This window comes from Halichoerus grypus, chromosome 5 (assembly GCF_964656455.1).
Source record: "Halichoerus grypus chromosome 5, mHalGry1.hap1.1, whole genome shotgun sequence".
Classification (NCBI taxonomy): Eukaryota; Metazoa; Chordata; class Mammalia; order Carnivora; family Phocidae; genus Halichoerus; species Halichoerus grypus.
The window spans coordinates 54,059,551-54,084,062 of NC_135716.1; the positions used below are offsets into that span (position 1 = coordinate 54,059,551).

The 24,512-nt window shown below is 35.4% G+C and overlaps 1 protein-coding gene and 1 long non-coding RNA gene across 10 annotated transcripts in view; one reads left to right on the plus strand and one right to left on the minus strand.

Annotated features, from left to right (window-relative positions):
* The window catches only part of LOC144381846 (uncharacterized), a 367,900-nt gene that overhangs the window by 328,826 nt on the left and 14,562 nt on the right, over positions 1-24,512 (minus strand). For all 9 annotated transcript variants that reach the window (XR_013447825.1, XR_013447831.1, XR_013447830.1 and 6 more), the window contains 3 exons: positions 11,392-11,444; positions 3,550-3,590; positions 3,154-3,362 (listed from right to left, as the gene is read on the minus strand). This is a non-coding gene — a long non-coding RNA (uncharacterized LOC144381846). The remainder of the gene's footprint in view (positions 1-3,153; positions 3,363-3,549; positions 3,591-11,391; positions 11,445-24,512) is intronic.
* IL7 (interleukin 7) overlaps positions 1-24,512 on the plus strand; it is a 45,743-nt gene that overhangs the window by 3,309 nt on the left and 17,922 nt on the right. Inside the window, exon 2 of the mRNA XM_036110942.2 lies at positions 3,166-3,299. Within this exon, the coding sequence (XP_035966835.1) occupies positions 3,166-3,299 (134 nt within the window). The remainder of the gene's footprint in view (positions 1-3,165; positions 3,300-24,512) is intronic.

Here is a 24,512-nt window from a genome sequence, read left to right on the forward strand (position 1 = left end):
ATTTATTTATGTTCACTTTGACCCCATAACTTATGCAGCTGAGGATTGAATGTATTATTTGGCTTAAATTAAAAACCAACAAGAATTTTTTTTTTAGACAGCCATCATTCTGGTGTAACCAAATTCCCTATTGAGAAACAAATTCTCCAGTTTCAATCCCTTCAGGAAATCTAAAGACAAAATTCCACAGGCCCAAGCTTGCCTTGCATTATTCCTTATGGTCTGTCTTTTCTGTAATTTAAAGAAAAGTTCAGGGTCATGAAAGGGGTGAATATCTATGCATAATCTGAAACAAAACAGAATAAAAGCAGAGTTTTTTCCTATTGTGACAACAATGTCAAAAGCATGCTCAAACTAGGCAATATTAATATGTTTATTCTCTGGATGGTGTGGAGAAAAGACTTCAATTGCAGACCAAACTGCAGTTGTTAATTTGAGAGGTGGGAACATGTGAGATGTGGGTCTGAAGCCCTGGGTGTATTTGCAGTATTGTCCATGAGGCGATTTCAAGTCTAAAGAAATACGTTATTGGGATGGCCAGGGAGATTCTTAGAATTAAGGTCTTGAAAGTTGAAAGGGACATTAAGGGATCATTTAGTCTAAAGTTTCCATTTTACAGATCAGTTAAATTAAACTTAAAAGATGCTGTCATTCACTTAGTCACACAACCCATTGTCATACAACCCGTTGTCACACCAAGACAAAAACCCCAAGTCTCCATACCCCAACCCTCTGTGTTTTGTTTTGGCTTAGTCCATCTGGAGCTAGCCTATTTAACAACAATGGCAACAATGGCTTTGTCTTTATAGACAAAGCAAATTATGTTTCATTTTTTAAAAAAGATTTTATTCATTCATTCATTCATTCATTCATTTATTTACTTAGAGAATGCACGTGCAAGAGAGGGCAGGGGCAGAGGGGGAGAGAGAAAGAGAATCTTAAGCAGACTGCATGCTCAGAGCCTGAAGGGGGGCTCAATCGCACGACCCTGAGATCATGACCTGAGTAGAAATCAAGAGTCAGATACTTAACTGACTGAGCCACCCAGGTGCCCCAAGGCAAATTAAGTTTCAGGATTGAGAAACTAGTTGTAATACATGAAAAAGACTAAGTTTTCTACCAAGCCACCATTGAAAGCACTGGTAAATGTCATTCAATGAATAAATGGATCGATATGAACTTGGGGAGCACTTACTGAAAGTTGGGGTGAAGAGGACACGACAGGTAGTGCTCATAGAAAATAAAACAATCTCCTTTGTCAAAAAGTAAAAGATGGACCTTTAAAATAACATTTATGTAGAATAAAAAAAGGTCTCTTTTTTCATTCTAGTGTTTATTTTATTATATTCCCCTTAAAACTCATTTCAAGTTATATGCTATATAAATTATCATCTACTCTTTCCAAAGTGTTCCTTTTTGGACACCTGTAAGAAGACAGAAGAAATGAAGTTTGGATCTATGCAGTCTGTACAAATCCAATTACAAAGTCAGGATCTAGTAAATAAATAGCAATTGACTCTTCTTTGAGAATCTTCAGGATGAAGGAGCAATAGTACAAGAGAGAGGTAGAGCTATGTAATATTACATAGAAGTGGTTTCATTTAGAGGACTAAAGTAATTACATGTTATCAAAAGATTATGACCATTTCTGGTGAGGCAGTAAACTCAGGTTAGAATCCAGACCTGGCACCTATTATCTGGTTTTTACAAAAGATCAATTTGTAGGACTCTTTTGATCTTTACAGATAGGTGTAAGGTAACAAAGTGCTTAGCACATGATGGGTACTCAAACATAACTATCATCATCGTCATCATTAATCTCCTAAGTGAATTTTGCGGGTATGTGTATAGACTCTTAATGGCAGCTATGAATCAATTCCATGTCTTATTTTGTTTCTCTTACTTTGTCAAGTGTCCGTGATATATGGAGATGAGATTTGTGTTTGTTCTCATACCTGCTATTTAGCCTGCTTTCTCTATTTGTAAAAATATGGGTAACAAATAGCTCATCATTTATTGGGGAGTGCTACTGACTTTTATATGACAGATAATGATACAACAGATAATATTATTGGGAACTTTATGATGTATTTAACATATGTCACAATATTAGTTCCTTGGGTTCCAAAGGGTATTGTTTGTAGTCCTAATCAAAAAAGACACAGGTGTGGAATGTCTTGCACTCATCAAGTACAGTTAAACTTCATTTGGGAAATTAAAAGGAGATATATTGTCAACGTAACTCAAGAATTTGCAGAAAGATACAAACAAGACATTTTGGCAGACTTATGAAGAAATACATCTCTATATAACGACATTTTAATGTCTCTGGGAATAACGGGCTCTCCATCAGTGCATTATTACTGCCCGAAATGATACCATTTATAATTTCATTCCTTTCGATTAGACAAATGCCTCTAAGTAGGAAGGCTTATCAAAACAGATATAAATCATTAGTTACCAGGGTGTGAATTTATTTAATGGGTTTTTCTAACATGTCAAGAAGCTAGACAGAGCTGTGTTTGTAGAAAATATGGGTCTCTGGACACCTAGAAACAAAGAATATACTGAAAAGATAGAGTGTCAAAATGTAAATGTCAACTTTGTCACAGTTCTGGGAAGGGTAAACCCTTTAAGGTCCATCATTAAAAAGAAAGAATATAATCACAGTACCATGGAAATAAAGGTGCAGTGCTGCCTCCAGGAAGAGGCTGGGTACTTGGACAGTCATCAAGGTTTACATAAATATACATGCCATAAATCATAAAATTTCAAAAATGTGTAACTTTTTTTTACCTGTAGTTTACCTGTTTACCTGTAGATGCCTTTTCTTGTAGGAATGTTCAATATAAATCAAAATTGAATAAACTGATTTATACCCTAGAGTGTTTTTCAAAGGCAGAGAGTCTGCTTTCATCACACCTGTTCAGTGCTTTTCCAAAGAGTAATTTTTAAGTAAAAAAATGAAAGAAATCTAAACTCTAAAATGCAGCCCTACCTTGGTTGTTACATAATACTGAATTTTAGGGTCTTCCCACACTATCCAAAAGCCAAGGTGCATTCCAAAAAGTTATTAGAAATAAATGGTCAGGCCGATTGAAACAACACAAATGATATAATATGACTTACAACATTCAGCTTATTCTTACTCACTGTTCAATTTAGTTTCTTTTAGGTATATCTTTGGAATTCCTCCCCTGATCCTTGTTCTGTTGCCAGTAGCATCATCCGATTGTGATATTGAAGGTAAAGACGGCAGAGAGTATCAGCACGTTCTAATGATCAGCATCAATGACTTGGTATGTGCTTGTTTGTTTTCCTCACATTTTAACAGTTTCATATTCAAGTATCCGTCTGTATTCCTTGAAAGAAAGTGAAATAACTAAAGAGCAAAATTTAATGAGCTACTAACTACCTATTTTTATAATTGGCATCATCATATCTTTTTAAAATAATTCTTTAGTAGACCTTCAGATTCCCACAGCTATCCATTTCCGCTCAGTTCCCTTCACTACCACATTTCTTGTAAGCATAATTTAGCATAACTACCTGCATTTCCTCACTTCCTGATGACAGTCCCTGTAGAAGCACTGTAATAGAAGAGGGAAAATAACAGAATACAATATCAAAAAACTATCATTAAAAAAAGATGCATAGTTATTTCATCTGAATGTGTGTACATGCATATGCATTATACAGGTATTTTTATACACATGTATATATGTAATTTGCTGTGAATTAATTTTTTAATTTACTATGGACTTTTTTTACAATATAATTTATATCTTAGAGTAGTTTTAAGTTCGCAGAAAGTAGAGAATTACCATATACCCACTCGTCCTCTGTACAGTGTCCCCTATTATTAACATCTTGCATTTGTGTGGTACATTTGTTAAATTGATGAACCAATATTGATACATTATTATTAATTAAGGTCCATAGCTGACATTAGGGTTCAGCTTTTGTGTGGTACAGTTCTATGGGTTTTAGCAAATGTAGGGTCATGTATCCACCATTACAGTATCATACAGAATAGTTTCACTGCCCTTAAAAATCCTTTGTGCTCCGCTTATTTATCCCCCCTCTTCCCCTCCCTTTGAATGCATGGCAACCACCAGTCTGTTTATGGTCTCTATACTTTTGCCTTTCTAGAATGTCATATAGTTGGAATCATGCAGTATATAGCTTTTTTAGACTGGATTCTTTCACTTGGCAATGTATATTTAAGGTTCCTCCATGATTTTTTGTGGCTTAATAGTTCATTTCTTTTATTGCTCAATAAAATTCCATTGAGTGGGTGTACCACAGTTTGTTTTTCCATTCACTGATTGAAGGACATGTCTTGGTTGCTTCCTATTTTTGGCAATTATGAATAAAACTATAAGCATTCGTGTGCAGGGTTCTGTATGGACATACGTTTTCAACTCATTTGGATAAATATCTGGGAGAGTGATTGCTGGATCATATGGTAAGACTATGTTTAGTTTTATATAAAACTATCCAAGTGTCCTCCAAAATGGTAGTACCATTTTGCATTTTCACCAGCAATGGATGAGAGTTCCTGATGCCTCACATTCTCACCGGTATTTGGTGTTGTCCATGTTTTGAATTTTAGCCATTCAAATAGGTGTGTCATAGCATCTCATTGTTGTTTTAATCAACAGTTCCCTAAAGTCATAGGATGTTGAATATCTTTTCGTATACTTTATTGCCATCTGTCTATATTGATCAATGAGGTATCTGAATTCACATCTAAGCTGACATCTTAACAATACTAAGTCTTCTTATAGGGAAATATATTTCCATTTATTTAGATCTTTCTTTGATTTCTTTCTTCAGTTTATATTTTTCCTCATATAGATCCTGTTTACATTTTTCCTCATATAGATCCTGTTTACATTTTCTTAGATCTATACCTAGGGTGCTATTGTAAATAGTGTTGTGTTTTGAATTTTAGATTCCAATTGTCCCTTGCAGATATATAGGAAAGCAATTGGCTTTTGTGTATTAACCTTGTATCTTGAAACCTTACTGTAATTACTTATTAGTTCCAGGAGTTGTTGTTCTTGTTGTTGATCCCTTGGGATTTTCTACACAATTATGTCACCTACAAAAATAATTTTTTTACAATCTAATAGCTGTATCAACATAATGGGATGTGTTGATTTAAAAGATAATCAGTTCTTGAAGTCTTAAAGGGCAAAGGAAAACCCTCTCAAATGTTCATAAGATGGAAGAAATTGTCTAATCTGCCCCCTCCCGCCGTTCCACTATCATCTTCTCCACATACTTATACTCAAGTGGCATGACATTTTGGGAAATTCATTGTTCCAACTCTTGAAGGGATATGGGAAATTCAAGATAATATATTTTTTAAAAGATTTTATTTATTTATTCAACAGAGAGAGAGTACAAGCAGGGAGAGCGGCAGGGAGAGGGAGAAGCAGGTTCCCACTGAGCAGAGAGCCCAACATGGGGCTCAATCCCAGGACCCTGGGATCATGACTGAGCTGAAGGCAGATGCTTAACCGACTGAGCCACCCAGGTGCCCCAGGATAATATTGAACAGGGACCACAGAGGTCCCTGATTTTGTCCATTGACAAGGAAAAAAGTGTACACTAAATGGCAGTTATCCCACTTTGCATTTCATGAAGTTTTGACAGTTGACATTTGCTGCATTAATTAATGCTACTAAATTAATGTTTTTGAGTCAAGATAATGCTTTTATTTAATTTTATTACCTAGGCAAAGAATCAACTAGTGTTAGTCCTACAACACTTTTAAATAACTCTATGTGCGTAAAACTGCAAAGAAAATTGCTATTGGAATCCAAAAGGAGAGTTTTGTCTGCCAGATTCATAGCACAAGTTTTGGAAATGTAGAGTTTATCTTGTTAAAATGCACAACAGCAACAAAAACAACAGCAGCAACAATGATACTGTTAAAACAATACCTGTTGGTGCCTGGGTGGCGCAGTTGGTTAAGAGGCCAACTCTTGGTTTGGCTCAGGTCATGATCACAAGGTTGTGAGAACAAGCCCCGCGTGGGCTCAGCACTCAGTGCATGACTCTCTCCCTCTCCTTTTCCGTCTCCCCCCTTCCCCACTCTCTCTCTCTCTCAAATAAATAAATAAATCTTACACAAACAACAACAAAACCCAAAGCAAAACATGGTTACTCTTCTTAAGAGATTAATTCATAAGACGTGGAAGAGTATATGAACTAATCAATTCAAGTGAACCGTGCCATGATAGTCTCAAGAAAGTTGTCTATAAATATGAGGTGATAAATTAGAAGGAAGGAGAAAGAAGTCACCACAGATTATTCATGTCAACATGGCTGGTAGAGAAAATTCAGTCCCCTTATTCACTCAGTGTGTACTAGAGGCTTTGCAGACATTACTGGGTTTGAGTCTCAGGAAGACCATAATAATACTAACATTTATGAAGCGCTTGTTTTGTTCCTGGTACTAGCCAAATACACTTTCACAATATGGCTATAAGAGAGGTACTCTTATTACTTTTATTTCACGGAGGAAGAAGCTGAGGCTTGTGGCCGGCCAGTTTGTAAGGGGCAGAACCCGGATATGAGCCTTTGCTGTTAACCAGCACACTCTCCTGCCTCTTGATAGCAATATCATGTTAGCTTATGCGTGAAACCAACATCTATTTGGAGCCTGTTACTATGGAAAACGCTTTTGTGTGGTAAAGTGGTGGGGGCTTCAAGGTAGATACCATGATGGACGAGGTGTAGACCCTTCTTTAAAGAAGTTTTCCTTTGGTGATAGTTTAGTCTTGGTGTGAAGTATGCAAGTTGCAGCTTGAAAAGGGGTGGCTGCCATACTGTCATTCGAAACAAACAGACTGGTTGTGAGCTAGATTTCGGAACAGAAAAATATAAGCTGTGTCCTAGAAGGAGTTGAATAGATCTGCTTGGCGCTAGGAGAAAGACCACGTTGTGGGATAGCGCACTGATTTCCAGTGAAAATTTTTTGAACCTACACTTGCAATATCCATTTAGCATTTATTTACATATTAGAGCATTTCATAATATTTTTGCATGCATTAATAAAGATATATATAAAACAGAAGAAAATTCACAAAGGATGAGATAAAAACTACATGTAGTTAGAATTTCTAAAATTTTCCTCCCACACTGCAATGAATGGTCCATTGTGACTCCACTTTCAAGACCAGTGATAGAGCGGAAGACATAAGGGGATCTATATTTTATAGCAAGATTGAGAGTGGTCTTGATGCAATGATACTTAGACTTTATTCCTAGCATAATCGAAAGTCCTTCGTGATTTGATCATAAAAGTAACAGTTAACTAAAATATGAATTTCTGAGCATTTATTATGTGCAATGTAGGCCATTAAAAATTAATAGTCTGTGTTCTTCTATACTCTATAAGGATGGTGGATACATGTGTCACTATAATACAAAATGATAATAGCAGTACATTACAAAAGGTTTCATACACATTATCTTTTTTGAGCTTCACAATACCCCTATGAGGTGATGATAATAATAATAACTAAGACAAAATCAAGGTGTACAATGTGCCAATGCTTCTGTAAGCACTTTCTATGTATTAACTTATATAATTCCTAAAACACCTCTATGTAATGAGGACATTGAGACCTGGACAACATAGCTGGCAAGTGGCAAAACTGGAAATCAAACCCCAGAAAACATGCTCATTATTATGAGGAAAAACAGGGTAAAACTCTGCTATTGTTTTGGCTATTTCAGGTCCCTTGCAATTTCATATGAATTTTAGAATCACCTTTCAGTTTTTAGGAAGAAGTCAGTTGGGACTCTGAGAGGGAATTTTTGCAACTGTAGATAAACATGAGGGGTATTGTCTTTTCAACAATGCATAACAATGCTTCTGATCCATGAACACATGAACATGGGATGTTTGCCCGTGTATTTAGATCTTCTTTAATTTCTTCTAACAAATATTTTGTATTTTGCAGACTATAAACTTTGAACTTTTTTTTGGTTAAATGTATTCCTAAGTATTTTATGTGTCTTTGACGTTAATGTAAATGGGGTTGTTTACTTAATTTCATTTTTAAATTGTCTGTGATTCTTAACACTGTACTCCTTGTATACTTAACCTAAGTTTGTATCTTATTTCTCCATACTAGTCCATAAGTATCTTAAGGGCAGTTTACGCTTGATTTATCTTTGTATCCCACAGAATGTTCAACAGAATACCTTGCATATACATAGTAGTTTTTCATAAGTAACAATATGAATTGTAATAATATATGATAAATAATAGATGAATTTAAAATTAATACCACAAGTTCATGAGAACAAAATATAAAGGCTGCTAGAGATGACCATATACTTTCTAGGAATGACTCAGTCTAGTTAGAGGCACACAAAGGGTTGTTCTTTATTGTAAGTTATTAAATTATAAAATCCAATGATGAATAGGTTATAATTGGCTTTTACAATTTTCGATGTCTTTAACTCCATCTCCATCTCTATTCAAGGGGCCTTCACAGATTCAACTTTTGTCTTTGCATCGATGGCTAGTGGAAGTCAACAGAATGAATGACTTGTACAGGTGTTGAGCAGGTATACTAATCTGTAGGATTTGGTGATGGATGAGATGAAGGAGCAAGGGTGCCAACGATGATTCCAGGCTTTCAGCATTGAGAGACTGGGCAAATGCAAACATTGCTACCTAAGATAGAGAATGCAGAAGCAGGAACAGATGAAAAGTGATGATAATTAGTTCTCCGTTATGCATGATGTGCCAGTACAGTACATCTCCATAAAGATTTCTAATTGATATTTAAATTATCTGGTGCTTAAGTTTATGAAAGGGGTGTAAACCAGAGGGCCATCGATGCAAAGACAAAAGTTGACTGAATAAAACAAATTTCCTGTGTATATAATTTAGCAGTATGACTGAGTCAGTTGCAATTTAACAAGAGAAGTTACCTTCTAAGAGGTAAGTCTTTTTGTTCTAGCAATGACTTTATTTTAGTTATAAAAATGAAATAAAAATACACTACTTAAAAGACAGAGACTTGCTGAGTGGATAAAAAAACAAAAAAAAGGAAAAGAAGGCCCAACTATATGTTATCTACAAGAAACCCATTTTAAGTATAAAGATACATGTAGATTAAAAGTAAAAAAGGTTGGAGGATGATATGCCATGTTAACACTAATCAAAAGAAACCTGGAGTAGCTATATTTATTTCAAGCAAAGCACACAGTAAGGAAGACTATCAGAGATAAGTAAAAAGTAAAGTAAAGACATTAAATAATAATAAAAGGGTAAATTCTTTAGGAAGACATAACAATCTTTAATGTGTATGCCTAACCATAGCATCAAAATTTGTGAAGCAAAAACTGGTAAACTGCAAGAAATAGATAAAACCACTATCATAGTTGTAGACTTCAACACCCCTCTATCAGTAATTGACAGATTCAGCAGACAGAAAATCAATAAGCATGTATTTCAACTGAAAAGCACTATAAAAACTGGACCTAATTGACATTTATAAAATACTTCATCCAACAACATCATGATACACATTTTTTTGCAAGCTCACATAGAATATTCACCATGTTCTAACATATTCTGGGTCATAAGACATTTTAACAAACTTTTAGCAAATAGAAATCATGTGAAGTATGTTCCCAAATTAAAACATAATTAAACTGGAAATCAATAATAGAACAATAGATGGAATATTTGGAGATTAAACAACATTTTAGATAACATACAGGTACAAAAAAATGTTTAGATAACATACAGGAAAATTTAAAAGGAAAAAACTAAATGAAAAGAAAATACACATTAACAAAATTTGTTGGACATAGTGAAAGCAGAGCTTAATATATGCATTAAATGCATATATGCATTAAATGCATATATTAGAAAAGAAAAAATCTAAGTCAATCATTTAAGCTCCCACATTAGGAAAATAGAAAAGAGAGAATAAATTAATATTAAATTAATCAGAAGAAAAGAAATAATGAAAATTAGAAAAGCAATTTAAAACAAGAAATTAATAGAAAAAATCAGTGATACCAAAATCTGGTTCTTTGAAAAGATCAGTAAAATTGGTAAACTTTTCTCTAGCCAGGCTAACCAAGAAAATACGAAAGATGCAAATTACTAATATTAGAAATAAAAGAGAGGTCACCACTACTAATCCCATGCATATTAAAAGGATAATAAAGGAATATTATTGTGTTGTTTAATTTTATGTCAGCATGGCTAGGCTGTCGTACCCGGCTATTTGGTCAAACAACAGTATAGATGTTGCTGTGAAGTTACCATTTAAATCAATAGACTATGAGGAAAACAGTTTACCCTTCATGGTGTGGGTGATCCTCATTTGTATGGACTGAATGTTTGTGTTCTACAAAAATTCATATATTTAAGCCCTTAACCTCAAGTGTAATAGTCTTAGGAGGTGGGACTTTGGAAGGTAATTAGGTTTAGATGAGATCACGAGGGTGGAAGCCCCATGATAGGACTAGTGCCCTTGAAGCAGAAGAGACACCAGCACTTTCTCTCTCCATCATATGAGTACACAGTAAGAAGATGGCTCTCTGCAAGCCAGGAGGAGGGTTTTCACCAGGAACCAAATTGACTGACATCATTCAGGCACCTTGATTTTGGACTCCCCAGCCTCTGGAACTGTGAGAAATAAACATCTGTTGTTTAAGCCACCCAGTCTGTGGTATTTTGTTATAGCAACCTGAGCAGACTAAGACATCATTCAATCATTTGAAGGCTGTAAGAAAAAAGACTGAATTCTCCCAAGGAAGAAGGAATTCTGCCTTCAGACTCAAGACTACAACATCAACCTCCTTGGGCTTCCAACCTATTGGCCTATCTTACAGATTTTGAACTTGCCAACCCCCACAATCAAATGAGCCAATTCCTTAAAATACGCCCCCCACTTCTCTCTCCCTGTTTTTCTCTTTCTCTCTCTCTCTATATATATATGCATATATATTTATTTATAAATTTATTTAAAAATCTCTCTATATATTATATTATATATTATATATACATATATATAATATATATAAATTCCTATTGATGGTTCTGTTTCTCTGGAGAACCCTGACTAATACAATTATGAACAACTCTGTAGACACACATTTGATAATTTAGATGAATGCAGCAATTCCTTAAAAGACAGAAATGATCAAAAGTCACATAAGAAGAGATAGATGATCTGGATAGGACTACATTTATTAAAGAGATTGAATCAAAAATTAATAACTATTCAAAATCCAAAGTGCCAGGTCCAGATGGTTTCACTTGTGAATTCTACCAAACATTTAAGCAAGAAAGTATATCAGTTCTCTACAAACTCTTTCAAAAACAGAGGGAATACTTACCAACTCATTCTGTGAGGTCAGTATCACCCTAATACCAAAATCTGACCATGACACTGTAATAGAGGAAAGCTCCAGGTGAATACTTCTATGAACATGGGGGAAAAAAGTCTTAACAAAATATTAGCAAGTGAAATCCTATGATGTATTAAAAAAATTATACATTGTGACTAAGTGTAATTATTCCAAGTATGCAAGGTTGGGTCAACATTTGAAAATCAATTAATGTAATTTATAACATCAACAAGCTAAAAAATAAATCATATGATCATAGCAATAGATGCAGAAAAAGGATTTGACAAAATCCAACAGGGATTCATTACAAACACTCTCAGCAAACTATGGATAGAGAATAATTTAAGCACACTGATAAAATTCACTTATAAAAATCCTACAAGTAACATATCTAATAGTGAAAAACCAGATACTTTCCCTTGAGATTAAGAACAAGTTAACATTGTACCCCTCTTATCAGTCCTATTCAACATCATTCAGGAAGTCCTAGCTAATTCAACAAAACTAAAAGAGGAAATAAAATATATTCAGAAGAATTGAAATGGTTTTTGTTTCCTGGTGACATGGTTGTCTTCACAGAAAATCCAAAGTAACCAAAAGAACTCCTGGAACTAATAAGCAATTATAGCAAGGTTGCAGGTTACAAAAAGACAAAAGAAAATTGCTTTTTGTATACCAGTAGTAAACAATTGCATTTGAAATTATACCATTTATATAAGCATCAAAAAATGAAATAATCATGGATAAATAAAATATGTACAACATATGAGAAAAACTGTAAAACCCTAGTGAAAGAAGTCAAAGAAGAACCAAATAAATGGAGAGATATTTCAAGTTCATGGATAGGAAGCCTTAATGTTGTTAAGATGTCAATTCTTCAAACTTGATCAAAGCAGTTTCAATCAAAATACAAGAAGTTATTCTGTGGATATCAACAACCTGATTCTAAATTCACATGGAATATCAAAAGACCCAGAAAGGCCAACAAAATATTGAAAAGGAAAGCAAAGAGTGCTGACATTGCCCAAACTCAAGACTTATAAAGCTAGAGTAATCAAAGAAGTGTGATATTGGTGAAGTAATCAACAAATCAATAGAACAGAATAGACAGTCCAAAAGAGACCAACATTAATATAGTGAACTGGTTTTTGACAGAAGATCAAAGCCATTTCAATTGGAGAAAGGATAGTCTTTTCAACAAATAGTGCTGGAACACCTGAACATCTACATACGATAGACCTTATAGTTTTCACAAAAATTGATAATAGATCATAGATCTAAATGTAAAACGCCAAACTATAAAACTCATAGAAAATAAAATAGGAATAAAATCTAGGTAACCTTGAATTTGGTGATAACCTTTTAGATACAACACTCAATAGTACAATACATGAAATAAAAAAATAAGATTGGACTACATTAAAATTAAAACTGCTCTGAGAGGTGGTGCCTGGGTGGCTCAGTTGGTTGAGTCTGGCTCTTGGTTTCAGCTCAGGTCATGATCTCAGGGTCCTGGGATTGAGTCCTGTGTCAGGCTCTGTGCTCAGTAGGCAGTCTGCTTGAGATTCTCTCTCTCCCCCTCTCTCCCCCCCACCCCCGCTCTCTCTCTCTCTAAAATAAATAAATAAATCTTAAACAAAACCAACCAACCAAACAAACAAAAACCCCCAGAAAACTCCGCTCTGAGAAAGACACTGTTAAGAGAATGAAAAAACAATCCACAGACTGGGAGAAAATATTGGCAAAGCACATATCTGATAAAGGACTTGTATTCAAAATATCCCCAAAAAAACTATTTAAACTCAACAACAGCAAAAGAAACAATCTAATAAAAAATGGGCAAATACCTGAATAGACACCTCACCAAAGAAGACATACACATAGGAAATAAACATATGAGAAGATGCTCAAGGTCATATGTCATTAGGGAATTGTAAATTAAAAGTGAGGTAGCACTACACGTCTGATGAATGACTAAAATCTGTCATAACTAAAATGACTAAAAACAGTCACATCAAATTCTGACAGGCATGTAGAGCAACAAGTGTTCTCATTGATTGCCAATGGGAATGCAAAATGGTGCAGCCATTTTGGAAGACAGTTTGGCAGTTTCTTAGAGTTAAACATAGTCATACCATGTAATCACGATTCTAGGTATTTATCCAAATGAGTTGAAAACTAATGTCCCCACTAAAACTGTTATGCTAATGTTTATAAAGGTGTTATTTATTCACAATTGCCCCAAAGGGAAGCGACCACCTCATTCTTCAAGAGGTGAATGGATAAACAAAATGTGGCACATCCATTCAGTGGGATATAATCAGTGATAAAAAGAAATGAGCTCTCAAGCCACAAAAGGACATGAAGGTATCTTAAGTGCATATTGTGTGAAAGAATTCAGTCTACAGGGCTACATACCATATGATTCCAACTATATGACATTCTAGAAATGGCAAAACTATGGAGAAAGTAAAAAGATCAGTGGTTGCCGGGGGTTGGGTAGGGAGGAAGGTGGGAATGAATCAGTGGTGCACAGAGTAATTTTATAGCAGTGAAGCTATTTTCTATATGACACTCTAATGATGAATACATGACATACATTTGTCAAAACCCATAGAACTTCATAGCACAAAGAGTGAACCCTAATGTAAACTATGAACTTAAGATGATAATAATGTAACAATATTGATTCATGAACTGTAACAAAAATACCACATTAATGCAAGACATTAATAAAGGGGAAGCAATGAATTGATTGAGGAGATGTATTTGAACTGTATCCTTTTTTCAAGTTTTTCTGTAAGCCTGAAACTGTTTTTTAAAATAAAGTCTATTAAAACAAAGTAAAATTCATTCATTCATTCATTAAAAAATAAAAGAAGCCTACCAGTACGTATTTTATGGCTCCATAAATTCTCCAAATCCAAAATCTCTTGGTATGTACAAATAGTCACTAGGGAGGAAATAATTATATTTCCATAAATAGTTTCCTGGGCAGAATGAGATTAAGAACCCAGCCTCTTATTTGCTGAGGCCCCATGATATCAGATTCTTTATGAAAGACTAAATTGTTCCTATCTGGTATCTACTGAGAGGAAGGATTCATTATGAGAGAAAGGAGTTTTGACTGGTTCCCTAGACTCAACACTAACAAGATACTTGTTTTTGTTCAAGATATTTGCTGGAGAAAGTTTACTCTGGAAAAGAGTGTAAGGATTGGCATCACTTTTAGATCTGAGTACCCTGCCATTGTAGATGTCTTTGGAGACAATGCTGGGCATACAAGTTTGAATTAAATAATTATAAATTTGGGACCTCAGGCCTGTGCCTGAGCTTATACACATATCTGGACCAGCAAGAACATTAGACTACGTTGCACTGGTTTTTTTGGGTGATACCTTATATCTGCAACAGAAATTAAAACAGAAAGAAAAAGCATAAGCAGAAATCTGTGGATGGATCACATAGTCCTGTTTTCTTTACGTGGCATATGAAAGGAAATTTTAGTCTGTTTGCACAGAATAAACTCTCTACATTCTTGGCTAATTCAGAAAACTGAAAAGAGAATCTAGTAAGTGGAAATAGAGCGAGTTTAATTGGAAAATTTGTAAGGATGTGACATTATGAGTACTCTGAATCTGTTGAAGCCTGTCATTTCTGTTTTGAAAACTACTATGATCTCATTACAATGAAGAAATGATATAACATGTTCTAGCCTTCATAGTGGGCTTTAACATACTGTTTTAGATGATCACACAATAGAGTGTAAAGGTATATGTATCATTGGTATTCATGATTTTGAATGTACTGCCAGGGTGATATGACAGATTGAAGCCCACTGAAATGAGCTGAAGTTGGGTACCTAAAACTGTACAGAAGTATAAAATAGAGAATCAAACTAATGAAAAGACACTTCTTTATGCAAAAAAAAAAAAAAAAAAAAAAAAAGGTCATTGAAAACTGGCAGCCCCAAAATGAGAAAGATCTTTCAGGAACCCACATGACTAACAGCATGTCCTAAAACAACACCCTTCCAAAAATAATAATATAGGTGGTGTAGTGGTTTGAATGGTGGCACCCCAATTGCTCTGTGTACCTGAGACCTATGAATATGATCTTATTTGAAAAAAGGGTGTTTGCAGATATAATTAAGAATCTCAAGATGAGATCAACCTGGATTAGGTGGGCCCTAATTCTAGTGACAAGGGTCCTTAGAAGTGATGAGCAGGAGAAGAGACACAGAGTAAAAGCCATGTGAAGACAGACAGAGATTGGAGTTATGTAGTTACAAGCTAAGGAATGCCAAGGATGGCTGGCAGCCTCCAAAATCTAGGAAAGAGGCATAGAACTCTGCCAATACCTTGATTTTGGATTTAGGCCTCCAGAAAATATATTTTTGTTGTTTCAAGCCACCCAGTTTGTGGACATTTGTTATGGCAGCTATAGAAAACTCATACAGATGGTGGCAAAAGTGGACAAAATTCTGAAAAAGAGCTCACTAATGCTCCATTTTGGAGAAAGATAGTGGAAATGTCTGCTGGGGAAAGGCAAGTGAAGTGGACAAATCACTTCCTGAATATTCTACTCTCTGTCAATGCTTTCCTCTTAATAGGAAGGGAACCTTGAAGGCCAAGTGACCACTCTCTCCCCAAGAAAGGCAGCTCACCAAACACCGCAATGGACTTGAAAAAGTTATTATGGAATAGACAATACCATGACCTCACCTAGAAGTGCAGGAAAGAGACAATGTTCTCTGATAGGTGAGAAGAAACATATGGGGTCAAATAAATATCAGCATAGAGTGGTCCCCTGTAAACTAAAGATGGAAAAAACATGGCAACTATGCATAAACACCCCAGACAATAATAAGTCAATTTATGGATCACTGTTCCTACAAAAGAAAACCCATCAAATGGAAGAGTAAAATAACCTATGATAAAGGAAAAATTTTCCCAAAATGGATAAAGAAAATGGAATTAACAAAATTAAGGGGCACATCATGGAGCCGCCTGGGTGGTACAGTCGTTTAAGCATTCAACTCTTGGTTTTGACTCAGGTCATGATCTCAGGGTAATGAGACTGGCCCTGTGTTGGGCTCTGTGCTCAGTGCTGAGTCTGCTTAAGACACTCTTCTTCTGCTCCTCTATCCACTCAGTATTAACTGCCTTTTCATTTACATGTTCTTAGTGCAAGAACTACATTTTAACAATCTTCAAGTTTTCCATTGTATTTTCTTATGATCAAAACTTATTGAATGACAATATCACTAGTCACACACTCCTAAACTTTCAGAGGACATCAGCTGCCATATGTAAGCTCTGAATGCTGAAATGATCCATCTTTCTGTGTGCTTCCCATTTCCCATTTATTTTATACGAGCTATATGAGTTACATTTTGAAAGTCCTCATCTCATTCTGCCATTCTGAAGTTTAACAGTCTTCAATGGCTCCCTATTACCTAGTCCTAGAAAACCAAGTCGACATTCCTCAAGTTGGCATATAAGGCTTTCCAAGATCTGATCACAGCCTAACTTCTAAACTTTCTACACTCATATCTTCACCTAAGCTTAATCCACAAAGGGCCACTGACTTTTTTTTCCCTCAGGTTACATTTTTTAAATTTTATTATGTTATGTTAATAACCATACATTACATCATTAGTTTTTGATGTAGTGTTCCATGATTCATTGTTTGTGTATAACACCCAGTGCTCCATTCAGTACGTGCCCTCTTTAATACCCATCACCAGGCTAACTCATTCCCTCACCCCCCTCCCCTCTGGAACCCTCAGTTTGTTTCTCAGAGTCCATAGTCTTTCATGGTTCATCTCCCCCTCCGATTGACTTTTAATGCAATTCCCAAGCTCCCAATATTGAATTCGTTGCTTTCTCTAAACATTTTTAACTATGATTATCAGCATTATCTCCTTGTGTTGTAATTTTTTTAAATTTAATTTTATTATGTTATGTTAGTTACCATACAATACATCATTAGTTTTTGATGTAGTGATCCACGATTCATTGTTTTCGTGTAACACCCAGTGCTCCATGCAGTCCCTTGTGTTGTAATTTTTGAAGAGTTGATCTTTCTTTCAAAACTGTGAACTTCACAGGATTAGAACCCAGTCTGGAAGGCTGGTCTTTTTATACTCATGTTCAATACCTAACAGCTTACACATAACCACTAACACATAATTCATAAATGCATACAATATTGCATTGAAAACCTTGGACTCCAAGCTTGATTCAAGTGGTCCTCTATTCCCTTTCATTTGCCTCCTTAAGACTTCCCATTCTTCAAAGCCCTATTAAAACTGTAATTTTCCCTTCAGTCACTAGAGTTCTTAGAGAGTATATGATCCATCTTTGAGTTGGCAGATTACAATTGTCAGATGCTTAGCAAATGTTTACCTGAACCATTAAGGAACAGAAGTTGAGATTTACACAGATCTGGAGAACTGATTGCAAACCTACCAATGTATGCACTTGATCATTTTGGGAGATTTTAATCACTCACCAATCTTAAGGTTAATAAGCAGTGATGATTATATACTATCCTACACGTATGACAGTCAGCAATTAAAAATGTGCCAAATATGAATTTGTAATCATCAATGCTTACATACTTTACTTTCTAACTGCCTTACTACTTGCCTGAACTTTATGTATCACTTTCAACTTAAGGACTCATAGAATTTTATTAATGAGAGAATATGAGTGACCAAGTACTAGATTGACTATATTAGAAGAGCTGAAGGAAAGATAGACTCTCTAGCTCCATCCATGTCATTGCAAACGGCAGATTTCATTCTTTTTTATGGCTGAGTAATATTCCATTGTGTATGGTATATATACCACATCTTCTTTATCCATTCATTAGTTCATGGACATTTGGGCTCTTTCCATAATTTGGCTATTGCTGATAATGTTGTTATAAACATCAGAGTGCATGTATCCCTTTGAATTAGTATTTTTGTATTCTTTGGGTAAATACCTAGTAGTACAATGGCTGGATCGTAGGGCAGTTCTATTTTTTTAAAGATTTATTTATTTATTTATTTGAGTGGGGGCAGAGAGAGAGGGAGAGAGAGAATCTCAAGCAGACCCCGTGTTGAGCAAGAGCCCGACACGGGGCTCAATCCCACGACCCTGAGATCATGACCTGAGCCGAAATTGAGTCAGACGCTCAACTGACTGAGCCACCCAGGCACCCCAGGACAGTTCTATTTTTAACTTTTTTTTTTTTAAAGGATTTTATTTATTTATTTGACAGAGAGAGACACAGCGAGAGAGGGAACACAAGCAGGGGGAGTAGGAGAGGGAGAAGCAGGCTTCCTGCGGAGCAGGGAGCCCGATGCGGGCCCGATCCCAAGACCCTGGGATCATGACCTGAGCCGAAGGCAGATGCTTAATGACTGAGCCACCCAGGCGCCCCCTATTTTTAACTTTTTTGATGAACTTCCATAATGATTTCCAGATTGGCTGCACCAGTTAGAACTCCCACCAACAGTGCCCTTTCCTCCTCAATCTCGAAACATCTGTTGTTTCCTGTGTTGTTAATTTTAGCCAGTCTGACTGGTGTGATGTGATATCCCATTGTAGTTTTGATTTGTATTTCCCTGATGATGAGTGATGTTGAGCATCTTTTCGTCTATTAGCCATCTGTGTATTTTCTTTGGAAAAATGTCTATTCATGTCTTCTGCCCATATTTTAACTGGATAATTTATTTTTTGGGTGTTGAGTTTTATAAGTTCTTTATATATTTTGTTTATATATATATATTTCAAATATTTTATTTATTCATTTGAGACACAGAGATATGGAGAGAGAGAGCATGGGTGTGGGGAGAGGCAGAGGGAGAGGGAGAACCAGGCTCCCCCCTGAGCCAGGAGCCTGATGTGGGGCTTGATCCCAGGACCCTGGAATCATGACCTGAGCCAAAGGTAGATGCTTAACCATCTGAGCCACCCAGGGGCCCCAGTTCTTTATATATTTTGGATACTAACCCTTAATCAGATATGTCATTTGCAAATATTTTCTCCCATTCCATAAATTGCCTTTTAGTTTTGTTGATTATTTCCTTCACTGCGCAGGAGCTTTTTATTTTGATGAAGTCCCAAGAGTTAATTCTTGTTTTTGTTTCCCTTGCCTCCAGAGACATACCTAGTAAGAAGTTGCTATGGCCGATGTCAAAGAGGTTACTGCCTGTGTTCTCCTCTAGGATTTTGATGGATTCCTGTCTCACATTTAGGTCTTTCAGCCATTTTGAATTTATTTTTGTGTATTTTGTAAGAAAGTGGTCCAGTTTCATTCTTTTGCATGTTGCTGTCCAGTTTTCCCAGCAGCATTCGTTGAAGAGACTATCTTTTTTCCATTGGATTGTTTGTTCTAGCTCTGTGAAAAATGTTAGTGGCATTTTGATAAGGATTGCACTAAATATGTAGATTACTTTGGGTACTATAGACATTTTAACAATATTTGTTCTTCTAGTCCATAAGCATGGAGTGTTTTTTCCATTTCTTTGTGTCATCTTCAATTTTTGTCACCAGCGTTTTATAATTTTCAGAATATAAAACTTACCTCTTTGGTTAGATTTATTCCTAGATATCATATGGTTTTTGGTGTAATTGTAAATGGGATTGTTATTAAACGATCAATAAAAAATATTGATATTGGGGCACCTGGGTGGCTCAGTCGTTAAGCGTCTGCCTTCAGCTCAGGTCATGATCCCAGGGTCCTGGGATCGAGCCCCGCATTGGGCTCCCTGCTCTGCGGGAAGCCTCCTTCTCCGTCTCCCACTCCCCCGCTTGTGTTCCCTCTCTTGCGGTCTCTCTCTCTGTCAAAAAATAAATAAAATCTTTAAAAAATAATAATCCAACAGTGAATACTTTGGAATGAACCCATTTATGTCATGACTCACTGAACCCTGTGTGAATATTCAGTCTAAATCTGCCACTTGCTAGCTATGTGACATTGGATAAATTACTTAACCTTTTTATGTCTTCATTTCCTTATTCCTAAAATGGGGATAAAAATTAGTATCCACACTTCATTGGGTTATTATATGGATAACATGAATTAGTATATGTACAGTTGATGAAACAATCCCTGTAACTTAGTAAGCATTCAATTAGTGATGGTTCTTAAAATCTTATTCATGTTAGAAATATTTCTGCAACAATGGCTTCTAAATTTCTATTTCACACCCTTAAGAACAGAAGCAAATAAAACCTTTAATATTTTAAAATGGCTATAAATTGCTTGATTTATGAGAGTGAAATTCTATTAAAATTCAAATGTGTAAGTGATGACTTTTCATTTAAAACTTAGAAATGAATCATTAATAACTGTAGTTTTCAAATTTGTATTTATCCACGTTTTTTTTTTCAAATAAATCTTACATAGAACAGTGAGGCCTCGAGCCTTGAGTGTTCTGTATCATCTTATGCCTATTTTCAGTGGCCTCTGAGTCATTCCAGAAACCCCAGGATTACAGGGAACAGGGTGTTGGAAAACCACGGCTCAAGCTCAGTGTACTCATTTTACAGATGAGGTAATTCAAGGAGAGGCTAAATCTTGTCAGCACACTGTTATAGGGAGATTGTTGGTCTGGAAATAAAAATGTTTGGGTCAGAGTCCCAGCTTTGCTACTTTGGCTTTGGGACTTTGAACAAGTCAATTAACTGCTATAGGGCCTCGCTTTTATAATTCATAAAACTAGAACTTTGGCTTGCATAATTTCTGAGGTCCATTACTGCTGAAAAATTATTTAATGCCAATAGTGGAATGTTAGGATCCAACCACCCACACCTCTGTTTCAGTGTTCGTTTCATTGCATTGATGTAGGACTTCAGTCTATTTAGAAGAAACATAGAATGGTTGCCACGTATGAAACTTTTCTATCTATCTCATAATGACATTCCTACACACCCAGAGTAGCATGTGCATAACTTTTGGATCTGTGGCACTGTACCAACTACAGGTGGATATGCCACCAGGTTTCAGTGATTATTCAGTGTCTGTACTTAATATTGCACATTGATATTTAGGGAAATCTGCCAATTGTTTAATCATAGAATTCCTGGAACACAGTTTATTATCTTCAATCTTAGATAACCACACTTTGATTAACATGAATGAGTAAAATACCAAGTTATGTATCTAGGGTGTATTGGTAATGCTGGAGAGGGATCTCATGAATAGAAAATATATACTCACCTCCAGAAAAGGCATCCAATGCGTATATAATTTTGCACAAGATAAAGAATGGGTTTAAAAACTAAGATTTATTCATTATCCTTTTGTAGTGTCCTCCTTTGTTCTGCATTCATAGAACTGTATTTTTAATGAATGTTGCTGATTGTTTGATTTTTCTTATTTTGAGCCTCATCAGAAAAATTCTGTAGAGGTATTTCTACAAGTGGAAACTTACAAACATAAGTTTTCTTTTCTAACTCTTCTGCATAAAAAGCACTTTGGAGGCACTTTCATGATATTATTTTGAAATATTTGATAAGACAATCATTTTCAATGTTATTTTTGGACTAATCCTCTTTGTTTTTATTCCTGGTGTGCTCTCTATAGTAAATGATCATTAATATTAATTGTTAAAGCATTTAACTTTTTATTTCTGCTATTGTTTATGTACTATGGAGACATATAATACTAAACATGCTATTTTTCTGAATGTAATTAAGTGAGTAGCAAAATGACAATATATTTAATTAGAGCTGTTTTACTTGGGCTACTCTTGGTTATAGGAAGGACTATAACATTATTAGGAAAGTAACATTATTATACTTTGATAGCCTCAGAACTTTGGTTAATAAATTTATAGCTGTTAATTAGTAGTACTATATATTTACCTTAGAATTTTAGCATAAAATTTAGTAGGAAACATATTTTGGCTATTAAGTATCTCCTGTTTCTTTAATACCAGAGCATAATTAATATATATTCATTGTCATAACAAAAAGTAAATACTAAAGCCAAAAAATTTCAGCTACTCTGCACCCCCCTGATTAACCCAGCAAAGTTGGGCAGTAGACAAAGGGAAGGCAAGGATACAGAGTTTGATAAGGATGTGCTTTTTTAGCCTTTGCATATACTTGGTATCTGTTCTCTTCTAAAAACCTCTCTATTGAGGGTGAATTCTCAGAAATAGAGAAATCCAAAACATTAGACAAGACAAACATAGGTGAGTGTATATATATACTGTATTTTTCTTTCTCCTACATTTTTGGTAGAAAATATAGGACATGGTTACACATTTGGAGTTGATTAATTTATCATTTCTTTCACAGTGACTATTCCAAACTAAAGAATGCCTGTTTATCTATTAAGATATTTCCAAATATCTTGGAATCTGGACCTTTATTCAGCGAGACTTACCCCAGTTGTGTATTTCCAGTGAGACAGAATTCTTACAGCCTTCCTTCTAATTCTTCTGTATTTCTCATGTAAATTATATCTACCTCCTCACACTGCATTTCTCTCATAATTTACATCTACTCACCACCTAATTTGCTTCCCCAGGCAAAGTAGATGAGCATCACAGTCAAGAATACAGTGTGAATACCTCCCCAACATGTACTAATCATCATAAGGCAGAGTTGAAATCATGCTATATCCCTGCCCAGCAACTTTCCATAGGTTACCACTCATTGGCTACTGAATGCGGAATTAATACCTTATCTGGGCATTTGGAAAGCATTATCTGCTCCCAGTCTGATTTCTAGCCTAACTACCACTCCACATTGCCCCTTATACTCTCTATACCACAACCAAACTAAACTACTTACTGTTTTTCAAAGGAGCCCCAAATTTTTGTACCACCATTTTGTGTCTTTGCTCTGTGTTCTCTCATTCTGGAATTTTCTACTTCTCCTGTCTTTCTCCCCAAATAGTCACATACTCAAATTTAACCACCCTTTAATATCAAGCTCAGGTCTTCATTCACAAGACCAGTCAAAAGTAATCTGTTATAGCATTTTATCTTGACTACTATTAAGGCATTTATCATTCTATAATATATGCATAAAATATGAATATGCGTGTATATCCAGTAAATTTTTTAAGTAGGTACATAAATGAATGTATAAGCAAACAAGAAAGATTATAAGACATATCATGTGGATAGGGTTCAGGATTCAGAAAAGAATATATTTTATTGGTTTTTGGCTAGAACTTATATTCTCAACTCTTCTATTAAACTTTGTTGATTAAAAATTTTTAATCAAGTTCACCTTACTTGGATGGCAACCTTGGTGAAGTAGAAAAAGCATGAGCTTTGTAACTGGGCCAACCTGTGTTTGTAGGCTAGCTCTGCCTATCACTAGTTTTCTCACTTGGTCTGTTTGTGACTCTGCTTTGTCAAGGATTCTGGGGTGTAATGGTGGTGGTGATTGTTGTTGTGTTGGGTATTGTCTGCACTATCAATCATTCTAGGAAGAGGACATGCCTGGGAGGATAGGAAATGTGACTGTGTTTTGGGTTGTTTTCTTGTTTTTCTTTCTTTCTTTTCTTTTTTTTTTTAATACAGGAGGAGGAACTCCCTCCTCTCTCTGGAACTGGAAATGAGTTGCTCTAAAAATCTCAGTTAAGAGGACTAGAGACCTTTTCTAATGCTAATGGTGACCATGTGAAAGTAGGGCAAAAGCGAGCCATAGATTTTCATTGGTAGAAGTAGCTGCGTCAGAAGGGGGGGCTGTTTTTAGAACAGCCAGAGTCCAGAATATTAGTTATGAAATCCTTCAGGCTGAAGAAGGTGTGTCAGTTAGTATGCTTTCACCTACAAGTAGTAGAAAACTGAACATAAATGAACTTCAACATTAAAGAGTATTTACTGGCTATTTTTAAACGAAGTATAATTGACATAAAATATCTTGTTAGTTTCAGGTGTACATAATAGTGATTGGATATTTTTATACATTGTGAAATGATCCCCTGATAAGTCTAGTTGCCATCTGTTACCATACAAAGTTATTGTAATATTATTAACTATATTTCCTATGTTGTACATTACAGTTCCATGACTATTTTATAATTGAAAGTTTGTACCTCTATTTCATCTGCTCCCCCCTAGATCTCTCCACTCTTAACCAACAGTG